This window comes from Triturus cristatus, chromosome 10, assembly GCF_964204655.1.
Source record: "Triturus cristatus chromosome 10, aTriCri1.1, whole genome shotgun sequence".
NCBI classification, from domain to species: Eukaryota; Metazoa; Chordata; class Amphibia; order Caudata; family Salamandridae; genus Triturus; species Triturus cristatus.
This window is the reverse complement of record NC_140593.1, coordinates 633,429,569-633,453,386: the sequence shown is the minus strand read 5'-3', so window position 1 is coordinate 633,453,386 and position 23,818 is coordinate 633,429,569. Positions and strand designations below refer to the sequence as shown.

General features: G+C 48.9%; 1 protein-coding gene across 2 annotated transcripts in view; it reads left to right on the top strand.

Annotated features, from left to right (window-relative positions):
* GTF3C1 (general transcription factor IIIC subunit 1) overlaps window positions 1-23,818 on the top strand; it is a 1,956,011-nt gene that overhangs the window by 1,025,099 nt on the left and 907,094 nt on the right. For both annotated transcript variants that reach the window (XM_085632176.1, XM_085632175.1), the window contains exon 23: window positions 13,746-13,943. In XM_085632176.1, the coding sequence (XP_085488302.1) occupies window positions 13,746-13,943 (198 nt within the window). The remainder of the gene's footprint in view (window positions 1-13,745; window positions 13,944-23,818) is intronic.

The window sequence follows — 23,818 nt, the reverse complement described above, 5'->3', positions numbered from 1 at the left end:
AGATGAGAAAAAAAGAAAAGTTGCGCCAAGGATGGAAGTGTTTCTGCTGGTGCAATCCATCAACTGTTTACAAGTGCGAGCTCATAGCGTGACCTCTGACCTACAGCAGGGGCGCGCTCTGCGCTCGCGGGCCAGACCTTGCTGAGAGCACCGCCCCCTCCATCTACTGCGAGCCTGGAAATACTTAAGATCAAAGCTTCCCCCCTGTTGCAGAACAAAGGCAAATGTTGTAAACGGGCAATCTGGGCTTTAAAATAAGAGCCACAGCCAATTTACATGCCATGGCTTTATTGGGGGACCGATCAATTATTTTCCAACTGGGCTATATAAAGTTCAATAAAACATCGAAACTGGCTGGGTTTTAGTTCTGGACTTGCATGCTTGCATGTTGTACTTGAAGGCAGCGGGCATCTTCAAATAAACAGGGGCTGGAGACCCACGGGCCTTGAGGTAACGGAGATGGGAGGCAGACGCTTCCTCAGGCCTGACCACTGTGCGCTGTACAACAACTCTGCACAAAAGGAAACCACACTATACGGGCCCATCACCCGGCTGCCGATGCAACCCCCTCGTGGCCATCTGTGGGCAAACAAACTTTCCAAAGAAAGCACACATTCTCTAAATCGCTTTCGGGCACTACTTACAAAAGGTGTTTAACCCCAGAGATACAATCAATTCAACATCTGCTTGTTAACAATTTGGAGTTTTGAGTGCAACATAACCAGCAACAACAAAAAAACCACGTGACTGTCCGCCCCCTACATTGTGCTTGAAGCAAACCAATTCAATCGTTTGATACTAAGCCCTGCTCGTAAGTATGCACAGTGACAATTTTTTGTCGGTTACTTTGCATACTTGAGAACAGGTTGCATATACGTAGCGAGCCAACCCTCGCAGTCAAACACGCCCCTTTCTTCTAAGAACCCCGGCCATGAGTCCTTAGTCTCCTATCACGAAGCCCCGTCTCCGCTATCGTGGCACGGTAAGTACCTAAAGTACCAGCCCAGAAAACAACTTACTCACCCTTACAGTTGCTGAGCCCTTATGGCAATCTACGTATAGGATCAGTGAACGAATGCCCTCCCATTCCTTGCTTACCAGCAGGTTGCTGCTACGGTTATCTCCCTCCGCCATGATCTCGGATCCACAGACGGTCAACGACTGTACCCCAACAGCTGTGGAGTTAAGAGAATATAAAATAGCGCAATAAATATCCCGACAGCTTTTACGTGTTTCCGGAATATCACCGTAAACACATCGACACGGGGCGCCCTGATTGGTGTACATCTACCGAAAACTCTACCCTCGTCAGCCAACGGCAAGGCGCATGCGTATCCGGAACCACCAGGAGAAGTTTACATTTAAAACGTTGATGGCTTGAACACGCTCTGTTTACTGTTGCCATAATTTGCTGAAAGGAAGCTCCAACACATGTCAAAGAGCACATCTAGTGTTTTAAAAAATCAAATAAGACCACACCCACAAAACCACATCAAACCTAAACAATAATCTGGATCACTCAAGTCGAATCAAGTTTTCCGTTATTGGTATATTGGAAGCCGGATCCAGCACGGGATTGAGAAGGGTGATCCAGCGCAGGATTGAGGAGACTTGCAACGATATTGGAATCCGGATCCAGCACAGGATTGAGAAGGGTGATCCAGCGCAGGATTGAGGAGACTTGCAACGAGGTAAAGTTACGGGGGTCTAGCACAGAACACAGGATTGAGAAGGGTGATCCAGCGCAGGATTGAGGAGACTTGCAACGAGGTAAAGTTACGGGGGTCTAGCACAGAACTAAGACGTGGGATCTTGCACAGTACTGCTAAGAAAAAAAAATGGCGGATGGAAGCTTCGAAACTTTTTCGGATTCGGGGGCTTGTTCCTGCTGTTCAAAAGGGCGTGGCTAAAAAGTGGAAAGAACAGCAAGGAACACGCCCCCGAATCTGAAAAAGACGGAGCCTATTTGGAGGGACGGCTCTCTCCTCCAACGGCAGGCCTCCGTTTAGGAAGCCAGCCAATGGAGGAGAAGCTAAAAGAGAGGCGGGCTAAATAGCCACTCTAGAAAACATTAAATCTCCGACTTCCGGTTCTGCCTTCGGCAGACCGGTAGTCCTCGACCTAAAAATAGATTTTATTTAAAGGGTGAACTGAAATTGAGAAGGCCCCAGTTGCATACGATCACCTCTTTTAGGATGAATAATCACAAGCTTGGGATCGCTTATATTTCCCTGGCAGGTATTTTCTTTAAATTAATGTTGACTTATGAGTTTTTACCTTTATGGTCTTTGAAGTATTTGTCTTGGAAACAGTCCTTTTTTGGGGGTCAGTATCCACAGCCAAATCATGGGCAGTTGCAGACGCTTTAGTCTATTTAACTATGTAAAGCTTCCCTTTCAGTGAAGGCGCTAGGGAGGGTGTGCCCATACCTAGGGTTGTCTGAGTTTTCAGTTGACTTTAGCTGCATCTCGCTCAGTAATAAGGAAAGGCGCTCAGATCTTCCACACCCCAACCTTCTGTATGTTGCCTGTCCGCAATTATTGCCGGAGGCTCCCTCAGCTACCTCTCGGCTAAAGTGTGGAATTCACTCCCTATCCACACAGGGCTGACAAGCTCTCACTCGCTAGCAATTCAATAACAACATACCTCTTTTCTGAATGATTTCTCCACATGTCTGTAACAGATTTTTATGTCATCCTTTACAGCGCCTGGCACATATCTTCTGCCCTCCGTACAAATTTAGCACAATTACCTCCGTAGTATCGAACAAATAAGCTTCTTTTCTCTGGTTTCTTTGGGTCAAACAAGGGGAAGCTGTGAATAAACAGTTTCTAGATGGGGAGTCCTGTGCATAAAGCTCTGTTATGAGCTGGCAAAGAAGAAACTACCTGTAGGCATTGGGTCGTTTACTAGCAAGGAAAGGCAGCCATGTATGCACTTTTAAGAAGGTCATTTGTGGTACATGGTTGTAGGGTCTCTCTAGTCCTATTTACCACTACTTTTTTCAGAAACAATGAAATACTTTTGGAGATTTTGAAAATTGGGAATCTGCAGGAATATCAAGTTTTCATCAGAAAAAAACGTTTCCGGAGCTAAGCAACTCTTACATAGACTTGCTAGTTTAACCAGTAGGGTTGCAGTTAACTTAGTAGAAGGCGAACCCCTCTCCCTTCACTTTTTAAAATTATTTAAATGTTTTTCATCGCTGACCTCTTTTAATCATCAGTGTTCCATTCTGTGTTCACTGGTTCTATTGTGGGCCAGCTCCTCGGATGCCTGCAGCCCGAGGTTACTGCCATCTTTTACTAGGCTTTCACCCTGGTTATTTCGCCGTGCTTGCCTTGCCAACATGTATTTGGTAAAAACCCTGTCGCACGTGTTTACGTTGGTTTCTGTGGGTGTCCGTCTACTACGGCCTACATGATCTTATCTGTCCTGGCCTAGAATTCAGAGCCAACGTTTCGGATATGTGCCTAGAGTATGTTGCTGATTTCCGCATATGGGGAGGAAAGACTAGTCTAATTTGTTTGTATAAGGATCACGTGATTGGTGGGTGCGAAATGAACAACCACTTATGAACTGCCAAACCTCTGAATGAGAGCAGAGCCCCGGCCACCCATTAAAAACAGCAAGCTTTGAAAATGAAAGAAAAGCTGCACTTACCAATGCATTTGTCTGTGGAACATGTACACTACAACACTAAATGCTTCTGGAATTCGGTAACAGCAAATCGATAGCGTGCAAACATATATTACCTAATAGGCTTGGAAGCTACAACAAAGAGAATAAATAGCAGATGATGTGCAGGCTGCAAAAATGCTGTGTTTGCACCGAGCGTTTCTGCTGACGTCCCGCTTCATCGGAGGAACTGCTGCGGGTTCGGGTGTCCCTACTGGAACTGGACATTCAAGCGCTATAATAAATAGATTATGTCACACAATACGGAATATAAATGAAACCTAAAACAAGCGCTCCGGCGCCTATGGGTTTACAGAGGGGCTAGAAATAGATGAAATGCAGAGACGAATGGGATGCAGATGTAAAACTTCTCTGAGCAGAACGACTCATTATTTGATCATAATACAAATGTATCCGAAGCTGTAATGAACCTGACACGACCTATTTTAAGGAGCAGAATTCCCGACAAAGGAGAATTTCCTTTTCTTCTGGCACATACATTTGATAGGACTGATTAGGTCTTGTCTGAAAAAGACGGAGCCTATTTGGAGGGACGGCTCTCTCCTCCAATAGCTGGCCTCCGTTTAGGAAGCCAGCCAATGGAGGAGAAGCTAAAAGAGAGGCGGGCTAAATAGCCACTCTAGAAAACATTAAATCTTCCGACTTCCGGTTCTGCCTTCGGCAGACCGGTAGTCCTCGACCTAAAAAGCAGGGGGAAAGGGACAGCCCTGCCTCGTTCCCCTGCAGACCGAGAAGGGCTCCGACAGAACCCCGTTAACTAGGACGCGAGCCCTCAGGAGGGCGTACTGGACCTTAACCATGGCCCGAAAGCGGGGGCCAAGTCCCATCATGTCGAGAACATCTTGAAGGAAGCCCCAATCCACCAAGTCGAAGGCCTTCTCGAAGTCCACCAGGAGAAGCGTGAGGTAAGGAGTGAGGAGGTGGCGATGGGCCAAGGCGGAATGCAGTTTACGGAGACAATGTCGGGTGCCGCGGGAGTGCATAAACACACATTGGTAGGGGTGGACCAACATAGACAGATCGGGCTTGAGTCGCTGGGCAAGGAGGGTGGCGAACAGTTTGCCCTCAGTACAGATGAGGGAGATGGGCCGGTAGTCCGCGCACTGCGGCGAAGTGGGCTGGGATTTCGGAAGGGCCACAATGGTGGTTATATCCGTTTCTTGAGGAAAGGAACCCTTCTCCACGGCCTCGTGAAACAACGCTCCTAGATGAGGGATGAGAACATCCCGATAGTGGGCGTAATATTCCTGAGGGAGGCGGTCAGGGCCCGGAGTTTTGCCAGAAGAAACGAGAGCGATAGCGTCTCCAATTTCCTCACGGGAAATGGGACGGTCCAGGTCGGCTTGGACGGCGGCATATAGCCGCGGGAGGCGGCCAACCTCTCCATCCATCAGATCCGTAAGGGAGAGGGTCGGGGCCCGGGCCTCATATAGCCTGCGGTAGTAGGCAGCAAAGGCCTGTGCCATCTCCAATAGGGCACGGCACTGTGACCCATCCGGTGTCACTATCTCAGGGATTATACGGTTCGCTCTTGAATACGTTGCCAGGCGGTGAAGGAGTGCGCCATTCTTGTCACCCCAGCCATATACTCTGGCCACGGAGGAGCGCCAAAGGAGTTTCGCCGCATCTAGCGACAGCTGTTTGATCTCCAGCCGTAGCCGGGTCAGAAGTCTTGTGTCGGAAACATCAGGGAATTGGGCCGCGACACGTTCGAGGAGCAGGGCCTGTGCCTCTCGCGATGTAATCTCTTCCAGCTGAGCTTGTCGCTGGAGCTTGAGTTGGCCCTTACCGACCCCCCTAATCGTGGCCTTGCCCGCCTCCCACAGGGTGCCCAGAGAGGACACAGAACCCTCGTTGGAGAGAAAGTACTGTTTGAGCTCCACCCCCACCACGTTCCTAAATTCTTTGTTGTGAAGAAACCAGGCATTTAACCTCCATGTTTGTCGGGCAGAGGCGGGAGGGGGCCCCACACGAATCAGCACTGGCGAGTGGTCAGAGATACCTCGCGGAAGAAGCGAGACATCCTGAATCAAAAGACAGTCCGTCGACGGAACGAAAATGGCGTCAATGCGTGCCTGTGTATGGTGTGCCGCTGAAGTGTGTGTAAATTGTCGAGCGTGGGGATGCCACAGTCGCCAGGCGTCGCACAAACCTAGTGATGCAGACCATGACCGCAGCTGCTTGGCCTGCGCAGTTCTACCTGGGGATGACGGGCCTGTCGTGTCGAGGTCGGGTGACGAGACCGCGTTAAAGTCGCCCCCAAGGAATGTCGGGCCAGGGGGGCAGTGACGCCAAGGTAATATCTCTTTTACAAGAGACTTTGTAAATTATTTTTTTAATTCTTATTTTCAAAACTTGTCTAGAAAGAGAGCCCATACCTCTGCATTAAATTTCAAATACATTTACAGCTTTCTCATAGTTCCTCAAGAGGACACTTTTCTCCTTCAGGTAAGCAAGCATTTCCTCACATAATGCTACCCGTAAGGGGTTCTCAACACTATTCAGTAGTGCATTCCTCCATCTTAAGCACGCAGCCATAGCCAACACGTAAGCAGAGAGTAGCCCAAGTTTGAGCTGAATCGCTGCTATTGGGGCTGTGCGGTTCAGGTTACACATTTGTCGCCAAATGCGCCCTTCTACTTTCTCGAAATAATCCCACTGCTGTTCATCTACTGATTCACAGGCGTGACTCAGTACGGGCCGAATTTTAGTTTTGTAAACTGACAAGACGTGTGAAGTGTCTTTGGCCGCATTGTTTGTAAATTCTGCAGATTTTAGAGGCCTTGGATATTGCCCTACTTCTGCACTGGTCAGTGGGGTCACTACTAGAACACTTGCTTGTAAAATTACTTAATAGATACGGATAGAACTTTACTACGAGTTTGTCTTTCCACAAAAATCAGTACATATTTTTCCTGACTCTACATCCCCGATATCTAAAAAACCTAATTTTACTTTTTGAGGTATTTATTTTTAAAAAGTGATCATCTGAGTAGAGTGCTAGCTCATTAAGTCGTCTTTGCAGTCCAATTGGAGTTAGACCTAACAGAATGGCATCATCCGCATAGAGCAAGCAGCTCAGTTTCATTGTTCCTAGTTTCAGGGGGGTCTTCTTTACAGAGCCCCACCCTGCTCGGCAAATTATTAATATAAAGAGAGAAAAGGAGGGGGGCTAATAGGCACCCCTGCTTCTGCCCATTATGAGTCTCTACCTTACTTGACAAGCTCTGGTTACCTCCCATCAGGACCTGATCCCAGGTGGAGGACCGCAGTGCAATGATCAATCTGAGCAGATGCATGGGGATTCCCATTGCAGCCCGTTTGCGCCACAGTGTCCCTCGGTCAACTTGGTCGAAAGCCATGGAGAAATCTGTAAAGGCAGTGTATAAAGCCATTCCCTTGCCCATTGGATATTTTTCGATCAGCGTTTGCAGGGCAGTAATATTATCTAGAGCGCCACTATGTTTACGGAACCCAGCTTGCTCTGCAGGGACCAAGCCTTTTCCAAAAGCCCAGTTCTGGAGGTGGAGAAATATACTCTTGGCAAACAATTTTCCAGTCGCATCCTATATGCCTGAAGCTAGAAGGGGATGTTTAGGACTCTTTTTATATAATGGAACCACAATACTTATTTTCGAAGTATTTCCACCTGCATAGCAATAACAGAAAACCGGACAGAGAAATTGTGCCCATGCTGAGCTATCATGTTTGGTTATAGCTATTGGTAAATCATCTGGGCCCATTGCACCTGAATACCTTGGCCCGTTAATAAAGCACTCTATTTCCTTACAAAATGGGAGGGCCGTAATCGTTCCCCAAGGGGGACTCCAGAGATAAATCTGGATTGTGCCCGGCCATGAGATTTAATGCATATAACTATGAGATGTACAGAAACCATTCTGCATCTGATATTAAAATGGCTTTTGCCTTAGTTCTGCTATCACAATATTTATCCATTAAAGCCCAATATTTACGCAAATCACCGGAGTGTGCAACCTCTGTTAATTTAATCCAATTTGCATCTTCCACCTCTCTGTGCTCCAATGCCCGCATTCTTTTCCTTGCCTGCTTCAGTCTACTAATTTCCCTTTGTCTAGGAACAGAAGACTGCTTAAATGGTCCCTCTATTATGGTGTTTATATCACAATTTAGGTTTTTTACCTCCCCTGATATAACTGCTGGAAGATTAATGCCACCCTCCCACTTTTGGCTTCCACACAATTAAAATTGGGCCAGATTCTTCTCAAGCTAGGTGCTGGGATTTTCTTGTCTAGGACCTGGGCTCACGTTTCAATGAGCCTCCTATTTATATATTTATTTATTTATACGTTTTATATAGCGTTAGCTAGATCTGGGGGTATCTGAGCGCTTTACATACGCAAGGGAACACAAGTTGCATTACATAGTAGGACATTGGGATGCATAAGGATATAAACTAAAACATAATAATTAGGTAGGGCGGAAGCTCAAGAGATTGAAAACAGTCCCGTAACCATCTATCCTTAATGGACAAGTGAGCTGGGAGTCAGCTAGGTTACTGAAGTCTAGGTTCGTTGACATTGGCCAGTGAAGTATTTCTTGAGAAGAAAGAGTTTCAGGTCCCTTTTGAAGCGGGGGAAGGAGGGGTTGCATCCGAGGTCCATCCTAAGACAAGTGAGGTTTTTATTAGACCAAAAGGTGTGCCATTTGTTTTGTTATACAAAATGCTATCTCTTCTTGGATTCCACAGCTCCAGCGACTCGAGCTCCAGGTTGACATCTAGTGATAAAATTATGTGGTTACTCAAATTTGTCCTCAGTACCTTAAACTGTGTGCAAGCACCAAAGAATTGATAAGATACCACCATATAGTCAATTAGTGATTGCCCACGTAAAGCGTGGAAAGTAAGAGAGGCTGGTAAGTCATCTGGGAATCTACGATTTAGAAAAACGAGGTCGGTCATTCTCAGATAATGCACAAAAGACAGCCCTCACCTATCAGATCTAATATGGCCGGGCAGTGAAGGTTCTGGGATGGTCCATACATCTCCAATTCCTAATTACAAAAGGCCATGGAAGAACAACTGGAAATGTTGGCATTAAAATCACCCACCATCCATATCGAAGTGCACTCTTCTGAAATACTAATTTTTTGCACAAAAGAAAAGATAGATTCAACTAAAAAGTATGATGCTCTCCCTGGGGGAATATATACATTTACCAGTAAAAGATTTGAATGCTGATCTCGTATCGCATCACCCAGCGTAAGTTTCAAACCCATTCAAAGTTTCGATGGATGGAGGAAAACCACAGGATTCCAGTTTATGTTGCAGCTAAGTTAGATAGCTAAACCTCCACTTGCATGGCCCTTTACTGAGGATTTTGCTGCACAACAGAAAACAAAAAAAATTCTCAAAGTTAAAATCACACGGCTCCATGTTTCATGAGGCAAATTATTTAAGGATCATGTATCAATAAGGAATTTAACTTGGAGCTGGAATTTCCTATGCCTGCTAGGTTCCAGGACAAGATTTTTTTCCTAGGGGGCTACCTCCACAGCATAGGAAGTTTTAAATTTATTTTTGAGGCATTCAGTGAGCCGGCTACCCAACTCCATTGGGCCATCTCTTCTTCCCCTCTATACTTGATGGCCCTTTGGACCTCAGGACCTGCAATATTGATCACTCTTTTCCCCAAAGCGCTACCAACTGAGATTTTAATATCTTTCTGATTTATAGATCACCTAACGTTAGATAACACTCTACCTGGCTCCTGGCTCTCTTTCCTATAGGGTTTCGAGCGAGGCCTCAAGAGGCTCCTCATATGGGAAAACATCAATCCCATTTTTTCTAAAATGATCAACGTTAGCCAAAACAAACATTGCAATTATCTTGGAGCTAAAAGTTACTCTGGAGTTGAAAAGTACATTATTAGGATGCAGATAAACCCACTCAGTGTCTTTACTTTTAACCACTCGCAAGTCCTCAGTTTCAAATAGTAATTGCAGAAGGGAACTTCTGTTAAGTGGGCCTAATTCATTACCAAACAGTGAAGCAAAAATCTAAATATTAGATTCTTGCCCTGTCCTATATCCTACACATACATTATCACTTGGACTTGGCCGACTCTGGCGTTTGTCCAGTGCGAGAAGCAAGGTTAGGGCCCCCTACGAAAAACCTCCCTTGACTAGAATCAATCCGTACAGGGAGAGTATCCCTACTAGGAAGGTTTGGGAGGATGTTATCCGCAACCTGTACTACCTCTGACGCAACATCATTAGTCTTGACTGCTTCGCTTATTAAATCATGGTCCTTCCTTATATTTTGGAGCTCTGAAACCAGATCTAGTTTGTGGTTCTCCCATCTATTTACCCCCCCCCCCACACACACACACACACTGTAACTGATAATCTCTATATCCCCGTGCCCTTCCATCTTCACTGATCCCTCCCATACAGGACCATCTACCATAGTGAGGGGGAGGGGATTTGTCTCCAGGCGCCCTGGGTTCTGGCTGGCATGGGACTCAGTGGACGGAGGTTAATTTCTATTTTGGGACGAGGGAAACATTTCTAGCTCCTCAGATACCATGGGAAACCTCAATTTTTGGGGTTTCCACTTAGTGATACTACAAATCTTTTTCTTATTCTCCCTCTGATATTTTAATCAGTGACTTTCTATAGGAGGGGCACCCTCCCCAGGGAGGGCAGCATCTAAATCATCCCTTGGTTGTTTAACTAGCGGGGGCTGATTGATGAATCTATATCACAAGGTGCACTGATGTTCCCTTTTTTGAAAATAGAATATACCTGCAGCGGGTTCTTGAATGCTGATATATTTGTGTTTTCCCCAGGACCAGCATGCGGATGATCGTTTATCACTTGATTTTCTGGGGCGGTACATGGGATATTCTATGAGGTAGGGCTATCTCTGGACAGCATTATGGGAGGGGACTCCGAAACTTCCCAAGCCCCCACCTGGATTCCCATTTCCAACACTCCTATATTAGTCTGACTCGCTAGAGATTTTACATCGATACCCTTTTCTTCCTTATCAAATCAGGGACTGGCAGAGTTGAGCTTCTGGACCCCCATTAAAATTGGTGATAGCACATCCAACATATGATCAGAGTTAAACTGAATGAAATATTCCTCTCTAATGCCTAAAGTATGTCAAAGTTAGCCCCCCCAATCCATTGTCCCCTTCATTTGATAGTTGCGAAGAATTTTGTACCCCTTTATTGGGAGAAACCTCAATTTTCGAGAAACAGAATGATTGCACAAAGGAAACATTAGAAGGAGTGGTACTAAACAGAGCTGGCATGCAAGGGCAACTGACATGATTATCCAATGATGATCTCAATTCTGATTCGTGTGCACCTGAAGTTTTTAGTTCGGCCTCCATTACTTAGTTCTTTTCCATAAGTGAGTCTAAATCTGGCAGTGTATAATCCTCCAGGTCTAAAGCTGCAATCAGCCATCTGTGGCACATGTGGGGTTGTTTTAACAAATGAAGGGCCAAAAGAAAGCTCTGCCACTTCGAAAGGGCCAGTTTTTTCGACTGAGGTCAACAGCTCCAGCGCACCCATGGGTCTAGACAGCACTTCAGCGGCATCAAAATTAGTTTCTGTTTGAACCTTAATACCCTCCATATCCATGTCCATTTCCGAATCTTTAACCACTCTTGTTGGGGCACGTTCATCAGTTGCCAGAGTTGGAGGAATTACTTCCCCTATACGCTGGTGAACATGAGGTGGTGTGGGACTGTCAGCTCCGAATGAACAGTGCATTCGCCCACCTCGACCACATTAGCTGCACCAAAAGTCTCTCCCAGGTCTTTGTTAACCGCTTCGACTCAGCTGAAATTCCCCCGCGGTGAGGAAGAATTCCACGCGTGCGCGGAACGGGCGGCCCCCGGTTGTCCTCCGCATACGCCCATCTTGACGTCGGACAGCCGGGGGCCGTCCGACGCATGGAAGAGGTTAACACTGCTCCTACCATGGCCTTCGAAAACATGGACAACACAGAGGGATGGGATTTCAGGTATGACCGGTGATCCCGTTGCCTTTTTTGCCTATTGGTCTTTTGTAATTTAGGGGAACTGGTGTTGTCAGATGTATGCCTGGCTAGCCCTAGTGCGGACCATGGGGACGACCCAGAAAAGCGATTAGACGCCCCGCGCTCAGGCACCTGGAACGCATCTTCAGAATATTTTGTGGGTTCAGTATTAACTAACCTTGCTGCTGGACCACGGATATCCACAATAATTACAGATGACCACTGTTAACGCTAGTGCCACAGGTACTACTGGCATAACCCCCCAGTGATTTTCAAAATAAGGAAGATCACCCAGGGATGGACAAAGGAATGGCTAATCACTAGGAGCGCACTAAACAAGGGGAATTATTCAGGCCCCCAGTTTGTGGCCCACTTACAGCTCCAGTGAGCCGTTGAGGTAGATGCAGAAAAAACATGTTCATGTCCCAGTTGCCTCACAGTGGGTGAGGACCCATATTTATGGACTAAATTAATACATTCATTTTTATGCTCCACTCCTAGTCCTGATAAAAATTCCCCCAAGGGAAGAGATTGCAAACTGGAGCTAAAAATCAGCTACTTTTCCTATCTAAAATATAACGTAGAGAGTGGAAATCACTAGAGGTTAAAAACAGGGTTAAAATAGGAGACCCGGAAAGCGGAAGAGCAGCCAGACCACACCAAAAACAGGATCAAGGATGGGACAGCACTGTTGTTTGAGAGTAGAGCCTGCTAAAAAGTAATGTGTAGAAGTGAACAGGGTGAACGAGTGAGCACAACAGGCGAGCTGTGACTGAGTGGGAGCTCACCAGGCCATCCCACAGGCCGCACCCAGTCCTAGCTGGGCCGCTTCCGCGGTAGGCCCGGGCTCACTCTCTGAGGAGGGACAGTACGCCTTCCATGCTCTGTCTCCTCGCCTTTCTCTGGCGGGCTCAGGGGGCTTTAAGGCATGAGGGTCTTGGCTTCACTTTCAGCAGCTCAAGCCACCTCTCGCTCGCTCAGGCAATGCCCGTCACGGGAGGATCCCAGTTCCAGCCAGTGAGAGTCTCCACGGAGCAAGCGCCTCTCGCTACGCCACAACCGAATGGAGGCGGTGCATGAAGTCCAAAATGCCCAAGGGACAGAGATGCAGCTCTAGGTGCACAGTGGCTGTGGTGCGGGTTGCGGTCTGCAGTTAGGTGGCTTTTGATGCCTAGCTCCTCAACCAGCTGCTGCTCGTCAACAGGCCGCCACTGCTTTCTCACCGTCTTGTTATGTGGCTCCTCTTCCCACAAGTAGCCAACGTGAGTCCTTAACCTCTTCAGTGCCCATGACGAGATAGTCTCGTCATGGAGCACGGTTGCGCTGTGCCCATGACGAGACTATCTCGTCATGAACCCCACCCACTAATGCAACGCCCGGCACAGGAGGGGGAAAGGGCGTGGCACTGAAGGGGTTAAAAGCTACTACACCTTTTGGGGGTATAGGCCACCATCCAGGGCTCTCCAGCTATTTTTGTCTTGGGCTTTTCTTTCAATTTGACTCAGAGTATAGCCCATCTCCGTGCAGTCAGCCTCGAGGCCTCGGTGCCTGGTGTTTCTTGGCCTTCCTCTTTTCCTTTTTGCTTCAGGGTTCCAGTTCAAGGCTAGCCTGGTGGTGTTCGACGCTGGCTAGCGGATGGTGTAACCTATACAGCCCCAGCGTCCTTTCATGATTTCATCATGGGCAGGGAGTTGGGAAGTCTGCTGTCATAGGTTGTTGTTGCTGATGGTGTTTGTTTTCATAGCTCCTACTGAATTGTAAAAGAAGCTTGCAGGATGTAAGTGTGGTTATGTTTTACTTAAGAATTTGCATCATTTGTTACTGATATTTTTTATTACACCTTCCTCACCTAAAGATTTGGAGTGTTAGACTGAATCATGTGCACTTTCAGTATATATACATTTTGTTAGAGTTACACTTTAGTGGTTCTTTAATCCTTCAATACATGTGTATTAAATATAATAGCATATATACAGTGCACACAAAATTTTAACATTTACTATATTTTTCAGGTCCTGGATTAAATATTTTAAAGGATATAAAATCAACACCCACAATACTTGCTGATGAAGGATATCACACTAATATTCAAATTGAAGAAGAGTATATCCAAAATATAGCAAATAAGGGAACAGGTGGGAAAAATCTAAAACGTAAGCGCTCTAAAAAAGACAATGGGAGAAACCTGAAAATAAAGAGAAAGAGGGAAGGTAAGAAAACAAAATAGCTACTACCCTTGAAATGGTATTTTTGTACAGCTTCATGCAACTGAAAACAGTATTTCTTAGCAATAAGCATATAAATACGTAATCGCTAGGTATTCGCCTCAATTAAGTTTATCATGTATTGTTTGCTCTTTATAGCCCTGGTCATCTTTATACTATGACTGTCAAGTCCATTCAGATTCTTCATGGCTGGTGTATATTTGACTGGGTGGCTAATTTAGTTTGTAAATTACTGACTGAGTTCAGAGTTATTTGAAATGGTGCAATATTTGTAATCAATGCTTTTTGAACGACACATAAATATAAATTTGTTGCTGCTCCATCTTGGCTGTTATACCAAAGCTCTTCCATTTTAGGTTGTCTTTTAACTCTGCCAAGAGGACCTCCAAATCTGAGAAAATTCAAAGTCCTACTAGCTGACCACTTACATGTGTAATGCTTTTTATTTGACAAATGCAGGCTAGTTTTTTGGGAAAAGTTATTATATTTGTAAGTGGTTGCTTTCAGCCTACTGCAAGCACATGTGCTTCACTTGAAAAGAACAGGAAGCCAATGGGTACTGGACCATTCAAATAAGACCAGCGACCATAGGCTCGTGATTCAGAAACTGAGCATGTTGTGGTAAGGATTATATAATACAAAACTAAACAAGGAATCTGTAACCTAGAGCCTCAAAGGCCACTGTTAAGGCAGAACAATGATCCCACATGTATGCTTGACTAACAGAAGGGGTTCGAGAAGGCCAGAATCACAAGTGATACCACTGATGACGATTCAAGTCAATTAGTGAAGATTTCTCTTATGTGAATATCTCCAGGTGTGAGCAAGTGTAGTCTGAAATCCGCGATTATCAGGAGGCACTGTACCAGTAACACAACACCTTTTTGTGCCACACCAAGCACTTTTGTCCATTCCTTTAATTCGATGTAGTTTCTATAGCACCAACATTGATTTCCAATATTATGTGAACTCTTTGCTTATCCCTTTTTCTATTTCCTTTGTGTTTTTTAAGGTGGGAGGATTTTATTTACCTCATGCTTTGTGGGACAGGGCTGAATAGAATTAGTGTGATGGCAGCTCCCTTAGGTTGCAGAATACCCGTATCTGAAAGAAACACGTTAGTTAGATTCCTCACCTTAGAATATCCCCAGGCGTCAGGCTGGATCCGGAAAGCTTTTTCGTCAGCAATACCCTTGTGTGTCGCTAGGCGTCGTCTGCGGCTCCGCGTCCGTCGTCGGCGTCGTGATCGCCGGGATGACGTCGTCGGAGTACTTAGAGGCCGCACTCGCGCGCTGACGTCAGTTCTTCTTTATTCCGCGCCAGTAAGCGCCAATCCGGGAAGAGCATACCATTTAGTCACTTTTTGACTAACTTTTTTAAAACTCTTTTTGGTTCCATTCCAGTCGACCTCGACTCTGGTGCCGATAGGGATGCCTGGCTTCAAGCCTTGTGACGCCTGTCACTGACTGATGTCGGTCACGGATCACCACCGCCAGTGCCTCTATTGCCTTGGGGCCGACCATGATGCCGAGTCGTGCCTCGACTGCCGGGCCTTGACCTCGAAGGCTAGGCTGGAGCAGTCCCGCAAGCTGCTCGAGATCCAGCAGTCGGCTCCGCGCCACTCGAGGTTCCGGTCTAGGAGGAAGTCGAGGGACCGGTCGCGGAGCCGCAGTCATCGCCGCTTGTCGGGGTCGAAGTCTTCGCATTCCGGTAAGTCGAAGCACAGCAAGAAGTCGAAGAGGCGACATCGCTCTTCTGACTCCCCTCGCCGGTCTCGCGACCCGGCTGAGGGTTCGGGTGGCTCCACCCGTGCGGCTCCGTCAGAGCCGCAGGAGTCCCGTCCGACCCCATACCCTCCGGTCCCTGGGTCTGACGCGACTCCGGCGGAGATCAGAGACTTCCTCGTGGCCATGAGGAGCCTGGCTCCGCCTTCGGGCCCCGCAGGCTCGACTGGGAGGCCTAGCGGGCCGGCGGCTCCGGCCCCGTCGTTGACCTCGGTTCCGACGCCGCAGGTCCCCGCGGGATCCAGGCCTGGATCCCGGTCGACGCCAGTCGACCTTACGACCCCGGCGCCGGCCCCTTCGGAGCTGCCCCCGGTGCCGCCTTCGGACGATGCCGTTCCTCAGTTTAGTCCCGGTCCGGGCCCGGCGTCGGAGCGGCGCTGCCCGGCGCCGATTCCGACACCGATGGGTGACAGGTTCATCTTTCGCCCGGCTCCAATCATTCCACCTGTATACCAGGAATCGGATGACGGTGATGACTGGGAGGGGTCTGAGGACCCACTGGTACGGCAGTGCCAGTTATCTCAGGACTGGGCAGACGAACTGGGGGATGCCAGTGGTCTTGATACCTCCCCTGACGCTGGCTTCATCTCTCCTCCGTCCGTGGCTTTGGAGGAAGGAGCTACATTTTCTGTGGTGCTGCGCAAGGCGGCCGAAGCCCTCGGGCTGGAGTTGCCTGCTGTGGCCATGAGGACTAATCTCCTCACAGAAGTGCTTCAACCATCCGCAAGCTCCTCGGAGCCTCTCCTGCAGTTCAATGAGGCACTATCGGATGTTCTGAAGGGCACCTGGTTCAAGCCCTCCACAGTCCCTCCTGTGGACCAGAACGTGGTCCGGCGCCATCGCCCTGCACCGGGCGACCCCAGTTTTCTGTCGATGCACCCCACGCCCGAGAGCCTGGTTATCCAGGCCTCTACCTCCCAGACCTCCTTCCCGTCCGCTCCCCCGGATCGGGAATCCAAAAGGTTAGAACAGTTTGGGAAGAAACTGTTCTCCTCCCTTAGTTTGGGGTTGCGGTCTATCAACACCGTGTGCCTTTTGGACCATTACTCCCACTCCCTGTGGGATACGGTGGAGGACGTGCTGCCCCAGTCTCCGGAGGAGGGTCGGACACGGCTCGCCCAGGCTCTTGTCGAGGGGCGGGATGCAGCACGGCATGCCATCCAATGTGGACTGGACACAACGGACTCGCTAGGCAGGGCAATGGCGACCACGGTGGCGATTCGTCGCCACGCCTGGCTGAGGTCCACGAGCTTCTCCGGGGATGTCCAGAGCACCCTCATGGACATGCCCTTCGATGGCAGTCGCCTTTTTGGCGACAAAGTGGACAGTGCGCTGGAGCGCTTTAAGGACTCCAGGGCTACGGACAAGTCCTTGGGCCTCTCGGCCCGCGGCCACAAACTTCCGCTTTTCGCCCCTTTCGTGGCCAAGGAAGGGGCGCCCCCTCACGTCCGTCTAGCCACAGGCCACAGATCTAGTTTCACCGCGGTCGCGGACGTGGATTCCGCCGAGGCGGAGCAGGGGGACAACGAGCCGGTCCTTCCACATCTACCCCGGCAGCATCCGCCTCAAAGCCCTCCTAGTCCGTGCTTTCAGGCCCATTCCACGCCAGTGGGAGGTAGAGTTCGCCATCACGTGCTCCACTGGCGTACCATCACATCGGACAGGTGGGTGCTGCAAATTGTCCGAAGGGGCTACTCCCTCCCCTTCGAGGCGACCCCTCCAGCCATGCCACCGCAGTACCACCGCATGCCGGGGCATCACTTAAAACTTCTGCAGGAGGAAGTTATGGCCCTCTTGGCCAAGGAGGCCATCAAGCGCGTCCCTGGCCCAGAAGTAGGTCGAGGTTGTTATTCCCACTACTTTCTGGTTCCCAAGAAGGGTAAAGGGGGCCTACGCCCTATCTTGGACCTCAGGAGCGTCAAGGCGTTCCTCCGGAAGGAGAAGTTCAAGACGCTCACCTTAGCTCAGGTTCTGGCTGCTCTAGACCCTGGAGATTGGATGGTAGCGTTGGACTTGAAGGACGCTTATTTCCACATTCCCGTCCTGCCGGCCCACCGGTATTACCTGCGGTTCACGGTAGGCCACGAGCAGTTCACCGTGCTCCCCTTCGGCCTCACCAGTGCCCCTCGGGTGTTCACGAAAGTGATGGCGGTGGTCACAGCTCACCTGCGGAGATTAGGGATTCCAGTCTTCCCCTATCTCGACGACTGGTTGTTGAAGGAGGGCTCGCACCAGGCAGTCGTCTCCCACCTCCAGACTACGGCCGATCTCCTGCATTTACTGGGGTTCTCCATCAATGTGCCGAAGTCGCATCTGAGTCCCTCCCAGAAGCTCCTCTTCATCGGAGCGGCTCTGGACTCGGCGCAGTTCCGGGCCTATCCTCCGTAACAGCGGGTCCGGGATATTCAGGCTCTCATTCCAATCTTTCGGCCTCTATCCTGGGTTTCGGTCAGGTTGGTGCTGCGGCTTCTGGGTCTGATGGCCTCCTGCATCCTGCTGGTGCCTCACGCCCGGTGGCGGATGCGGGCTCTGCAGTGGGACCTGAAGTTTCAGTGGGCCCAGCATCCGGGCAACCTGTCCGACCATGTCTTGATCTCCGAGGGCACTGCACGACAGTTGCAGTGGTCGCTCACGAACAGCGCTTGGGTCAGTGGCAGATCCCTCTCCCTACCCCAACCGGAGCACATAGTGGTGACGGATGCGTCCCTCCTGGGATGAGGGGGCCACATGGGAGAGGCGGAGATCAGAGGCCTCTGGTCTCCTGCGGAGTCCCGGCACCATATCAACCTTCTGGAGCTGCGGGCGATCCGACTTGCACTGAAGGTATTCCTTCCCTCTGTCCGGGGAAGTGTAGTGCAGGTGTTCACGGACAACACCACCGCCATGTGGTATTGCAACAAACAGGGCGGGGTGGGGTCATGGACCCTTTGTCAGGAGGCTCTGCGCCTCTGGACATGGCTGGAACATCAGGGCATCACGCTGGTGGTTCAACATCTGGCGGGCTCTCTGAACGCCAGAGCAGACGAACTCAGCCGCCGTTGCATGATGGAGGATGAATGGCGTCTGAACTCGGACGTGGCGCAAGGTCTCTTTCTGCAGTGTGGAGAGCCTTGGTTAGATCTATTCGCTACCGAAGAGAACGCGCAATGTCAGCAGTTCTGCGCGTTGGAATTTCCAAGGTGGCACTCGCTCGGAGACGCTTTTCGTCGCGAGTGGTCTGTTGTATGCCTTTCCGCCTATACCACTTCTGCCCAGACTGCTGAAGAAGATCAGGCGCGACCGGGCCCAAGTCATCCTTGTGGCTCCGGATTGGGCATGAAGATACTGGTATCCCGAGCTACTCAGTCTATCGCTCGATTCCCCCGATCTGACTGCCTCTTCAGGAGGACCTTCTGTCGCAGCAGCAGGGAACGGTCCTCCACCCGAACCTGTCCAGTCTCCACCTCCATGCGTGGAGATTGAGCGGCGGCAGTTGATGCCATTTGACTTGCCTCCTGAAGTCTGTAATGTTATTCTGGCGGCCAGGCTACCCTCCACAAAATCGGTATAGGCCTGCAGGTGGAACAAATTTGTGGCATGGTGCACAGCAAAGGCTGTGGATCCCTTCTCCGCCCCTCTTTCTGAGGTTCTCCTCTTTCTTCTATCCCTGGCCCAGCAGGGCTCTGCTCTGGGCACCCTCAAGGGATACCTTTCGGCTATTTCTGCTTTCTTACGGCTTCCTGATCAGCCTTCTCTTTTTAAATCCCCTGTTGTTTCTAGATTCTTTAGGGGAATTACCCACATCTTCCCTCCTGTCCCTTTCGTAATGCCTCAGTGGGATTTGAATCTAGTACTGACCTATCTGATGTGCGCTCCCTTTGAGCCACTTCATAATTGTCCACTTCGTCTTTTGACTCTTAAGACTGCTTTCCTGGTCGCCATCACCTCTGCTAGAAGGGTGAGTGAGCTCCAGGCTCTGTCTTCTAAGCCTCCTTTCCTTTCTGTCCATCCGGACAAAGTTGTTCTCAGGACTCGCCATTCCTTTCTCCCTAAGGTGGTAACTGCCTTTCACATCGGCCAGTCTGTTACGCTGCCCACCTTCTTTCCGCCTCCGCATCCCTCGAAAGAGGAAGAGAGGCTCCACCGTCTGGACCCAAAACGGGCGCTGTCCTTCTATCTGGACCGCACCAAACAGTTCCGGGTGGATGACCAACTCTTTGCTGGCTACGTGGGCGCCAAGAAGGGGCGGGCGGTACACAAGCGAACCATCTCTCGGTGGGTCGTTTTGTGTATCAAGGCCTGTTATTCCTTAGCTAAAAAGGAACCTCCTGCAGGGCTGAGGCCCCATTCCACTCAGGCCACAGCGGCAACCACTGCCCTGGGCTGGGGAATCCCCTTGCAAGACATTTGCCAGGCAGCGACGTGGGCCTCGCTGCACACGTTTGCCAGACACTATTGCCTGGACAGCCAAGTCCGGAGGGACGGCTTCTTTGGCCGTTCTGTTCTCCAGGACTTTCTGGTGTGATTTTGGTTCGCAGACCCTCCACCGGGGTAGGTATTGTTGGGGTATCTATTCTAAGGTGAGGAATCTAACTAACGTGTTTCTTTCAGATGAACAAGTTACTTACCTTCGGTAACGATATATCTGTAAGAAAATTAGTTAGATTCCTCACCGCCCCACCCATCCTCCCCGTTCTGCGAACCGATATCAGGGCCCTAGAATTTTTTGGCACCAGTGTCGGATTCTCTTGCATGGCTCTGCGTTCCTGGCGCAGAAAGCTATGTACAAGAACTGACGTCAGCGTGCGAGGGCGGCGTCTAAGTACTCCGACGACATCATCCTGGCGATCACGACAACGGAAGCGGAGCCCGCAGACGCGCAAGGGTATTGCTGACAAAAAATCTTTCCGGATCCAGCCTGACGCCTGGGGATATTCTAAGGTGAGGAATCTAACTAACTAATGTTTCTTACAGATATATCGTTACCGAAGGTAAGTAACTTGTTCTTTATGTATGACTGATCCGTGTTTCCTGTTCCATTGTAGGTATTGTTTCTTGGTTAAGGAGATGCATCTGGTGTTGCTCCTATTCTTTAAATGTAATATTAGTTCCGCAACATACAGCTTTCTGTTTGTTGTTTCTTTTGCTGTCTTAATTAATCTTTGTCACTGCTATTATGATCTGGAATTCCTCTTGTTGTGGTAAACTAGATTGCTTACTTTTTGATTTAGGAGTATTTAACCGCTTAACTGGTGAAGCTCCCCTTGCCAATCACTGTGCAAAGCCTTTGATGCTTTGGGGCACTCTGCCCTTAAGCCTACATAACCTTTTTCCTGCAAAGGGGTATCTAGGCCAAATCCCCCCCCCCTTTTTTTCTTAAAAACTAACAGCGACATAATGTTTGCTGTGCCAAGAGCATTCTCTTCTCAACTTTCAGCAGCAGGCAGAGTGGTGGGAAAAAAACGATTCTGATTGATATTTCTAACCTCAGATTCCTCACCTTTAATACATCCCAAGGAGCCAGACTGGATCCGGCAGATTTAAACAGAATTGCACATGCTTGCCAATGGGCGGCACCACGTTGGACTGCGTTGATTTCGTTCCACCCCAAAGTGAAAATGGAGCCGCATATAAGCACGCCCTTGCCTGCTGACATAATTAATTTTCTTTCTGTGCTTTCCAGTTAGGATCTGGAACTCTACTCCCAATGTCATTGTTCTTCTGGCGACATCTAAAAAGGAAATTCAGTGTGCTTGTGTACAAGTTCCCTCCCACAGGTGTGCCGAGACTTTGGAAAATGTTTCAGTTCTGGACCTGCATGAGAAATGTCTCTGGTGTTTGGACCTGGCGCTCGACTTTTAAGTTGAGGGGCAGATGCAACCGAAGAGGAAACGTGAAGGAAAAGAAAGCTGTACTTTGCTAAACACAATAAGTTGCTGGCCTCACTTAAGTCCTGCTTCCCTTCCAGGTCGATGGCGCTGACCCGCTCACAGGGTCACACCCACAAAAGGTCAGTATTGTGATCAAAGATCTCTAGTAATTCAAAGTCCAAAAATAAAGGAAAGAAGACAATGTGGGACCCCACTACTCTCTATCTAAATAGTAGACATAAGGGCGTCATGGTGTCAGTAGGTCTCCCTCTGGTTCTCTGGTTGCAGGGCCAGTCCCGCAACCCCAGCATGCCCCAAATTCTTTGGCTCTTCGGTGACTTCACAACAGATTGAAGTCTTTAAGAAGGCAAGGTTGCAGATATTTGGCATCTTCCAGCTCTCTCTAGATTGCCTTCAGCACCCAAGGATCAGCAACAGTCAGTCGGGTTACTGCTCGCCAGTCTGTTCTCAGGGCTGACTGACACCCTTGTGCCCATCGTGGTCCATGTACCGGCTCCAGAACAGACTTCCACCGCAGTTCCATCACCTGTTTTGGTCCCTCCCTCTTTGATGTTGGTACCAACATCGTCAGTGCAGTATCCATTGCTGGTTCTGATGTGTGAAACTGAACCTACTTGGGCACGATCCTTACCGATGCTGCACTATTAAATCGCAATCGGTCATGATACAGCCTAATTCCATCTTATTACTCATCTAGAGAAGACATACCCTCAGAGGCTCCATTGACTTTTTGACTCAGATTCAGATAAAAGCTTAGCCCCACCTGGAGATAACTATGGTGGTTGGGTATGATTTACGCAATCCACCCCCCATCCCCAGACACACACAAATCACTCCCTCTCTACTTCTCATAATGATGGTGGTGATAATGTTTACCTGGACTTATGAGAGGCCAGTAGGCTTGATGTTTCCCCTGATACAGGTTCAACTTGTCATTTGTCACTCAAACGGAAAAGAGTGCCTCCTTTGCTGTGGTAGATATACGTGTAGCTGAGGTCTTGGACCTACACTGCCCTACGTTGTGATTGAGATAAATGTTCTTATGCAAATCTTATCTTGCTGCCTGGGCCATCCACCTCTGAGCCCTTGCCCCTGTTCAGTGACGCCCTCACTGACACTTCATTGTGCACCTGATCAAAGCCCTGTTCTGCCCACCTGTGAATAGGCAAGTTTCCAAGTGTTAGAGACTGGCGTCTGGCAACCCTGATCTGGTGGTTCAAGCTTCAACACCAGGTTGAACTCCAGCTCATTCCCCATGACACCCCCAGATAGGAAGTCTAAGAGGACGTAGTCATTTGGAAAATCAATGTTCTCTTTTGCAATCCTATCCCTGAGGTCTTTAAGCGCTGTTTGTTTGTCAGACAGATATATGCACACACTATGGGACATGACCAACAAAATCTTGCCAATGGTCCCAGACGACTTTGGGGCATCATTGTCTCAAACTATTCAGGATAGTCAAGATGCGACTTAATATGTTATTAAAACTGGCCTTAATATTACTGATTCTCTAGGAAGGGCGGTTCTCACTAGAGTGGTACACCGCCACCTTGTGTGGATGTGCTCTACAGGATTCTTTGAAGACATAAAGGTCTCTCATGAATATGCCTTTCGATGACTCACGCCTGTGCTGCCGAAAAAACGCTCTTCAAGGAAAGCAGGCCACATCACGTTCTGTGGGTCTTATGACCCCTGCCACACAGTGTTCTCGCCAGTTCTGAAAATTCAGAGACTATTCTAGGGGACTGGTGTATGGACAGCATCAGTTTACCCAGCCTCTGCTGCAATCACCCCAGTTCTCTGGAGGTCATGGAAGTGGATCAAGAAACATGCAAGCCATTATGGGCACCAATCTTCCCAATATCCTTATGCTGCAGCAACAGCCTCTGAGATGCTTCATCTTGTAATTCGTGGCACAAAACCATTCTTGGGAGACATGATCCAACACCTTATGCCAGAATGACGATACATCACATCCAACAGATAGGTCCTCTAACTTGTTTAGCAAGGCTATACGCTACCCTTCCTTTTGCTCCACGGATCTTCTCCACAAATCAGTGAATCTCAGTGGACCACCTGTCCATTATGTGGAAAGAAGTGCAAGTTTTAATCTCCAAAGGAGCCATTGAGAGAGTTCCGGACTCAAAAATAGGAGAGAATTGTTACCTTCGCTATGTGCTTGTACCGAAGAGGGCATTGAGCCAAT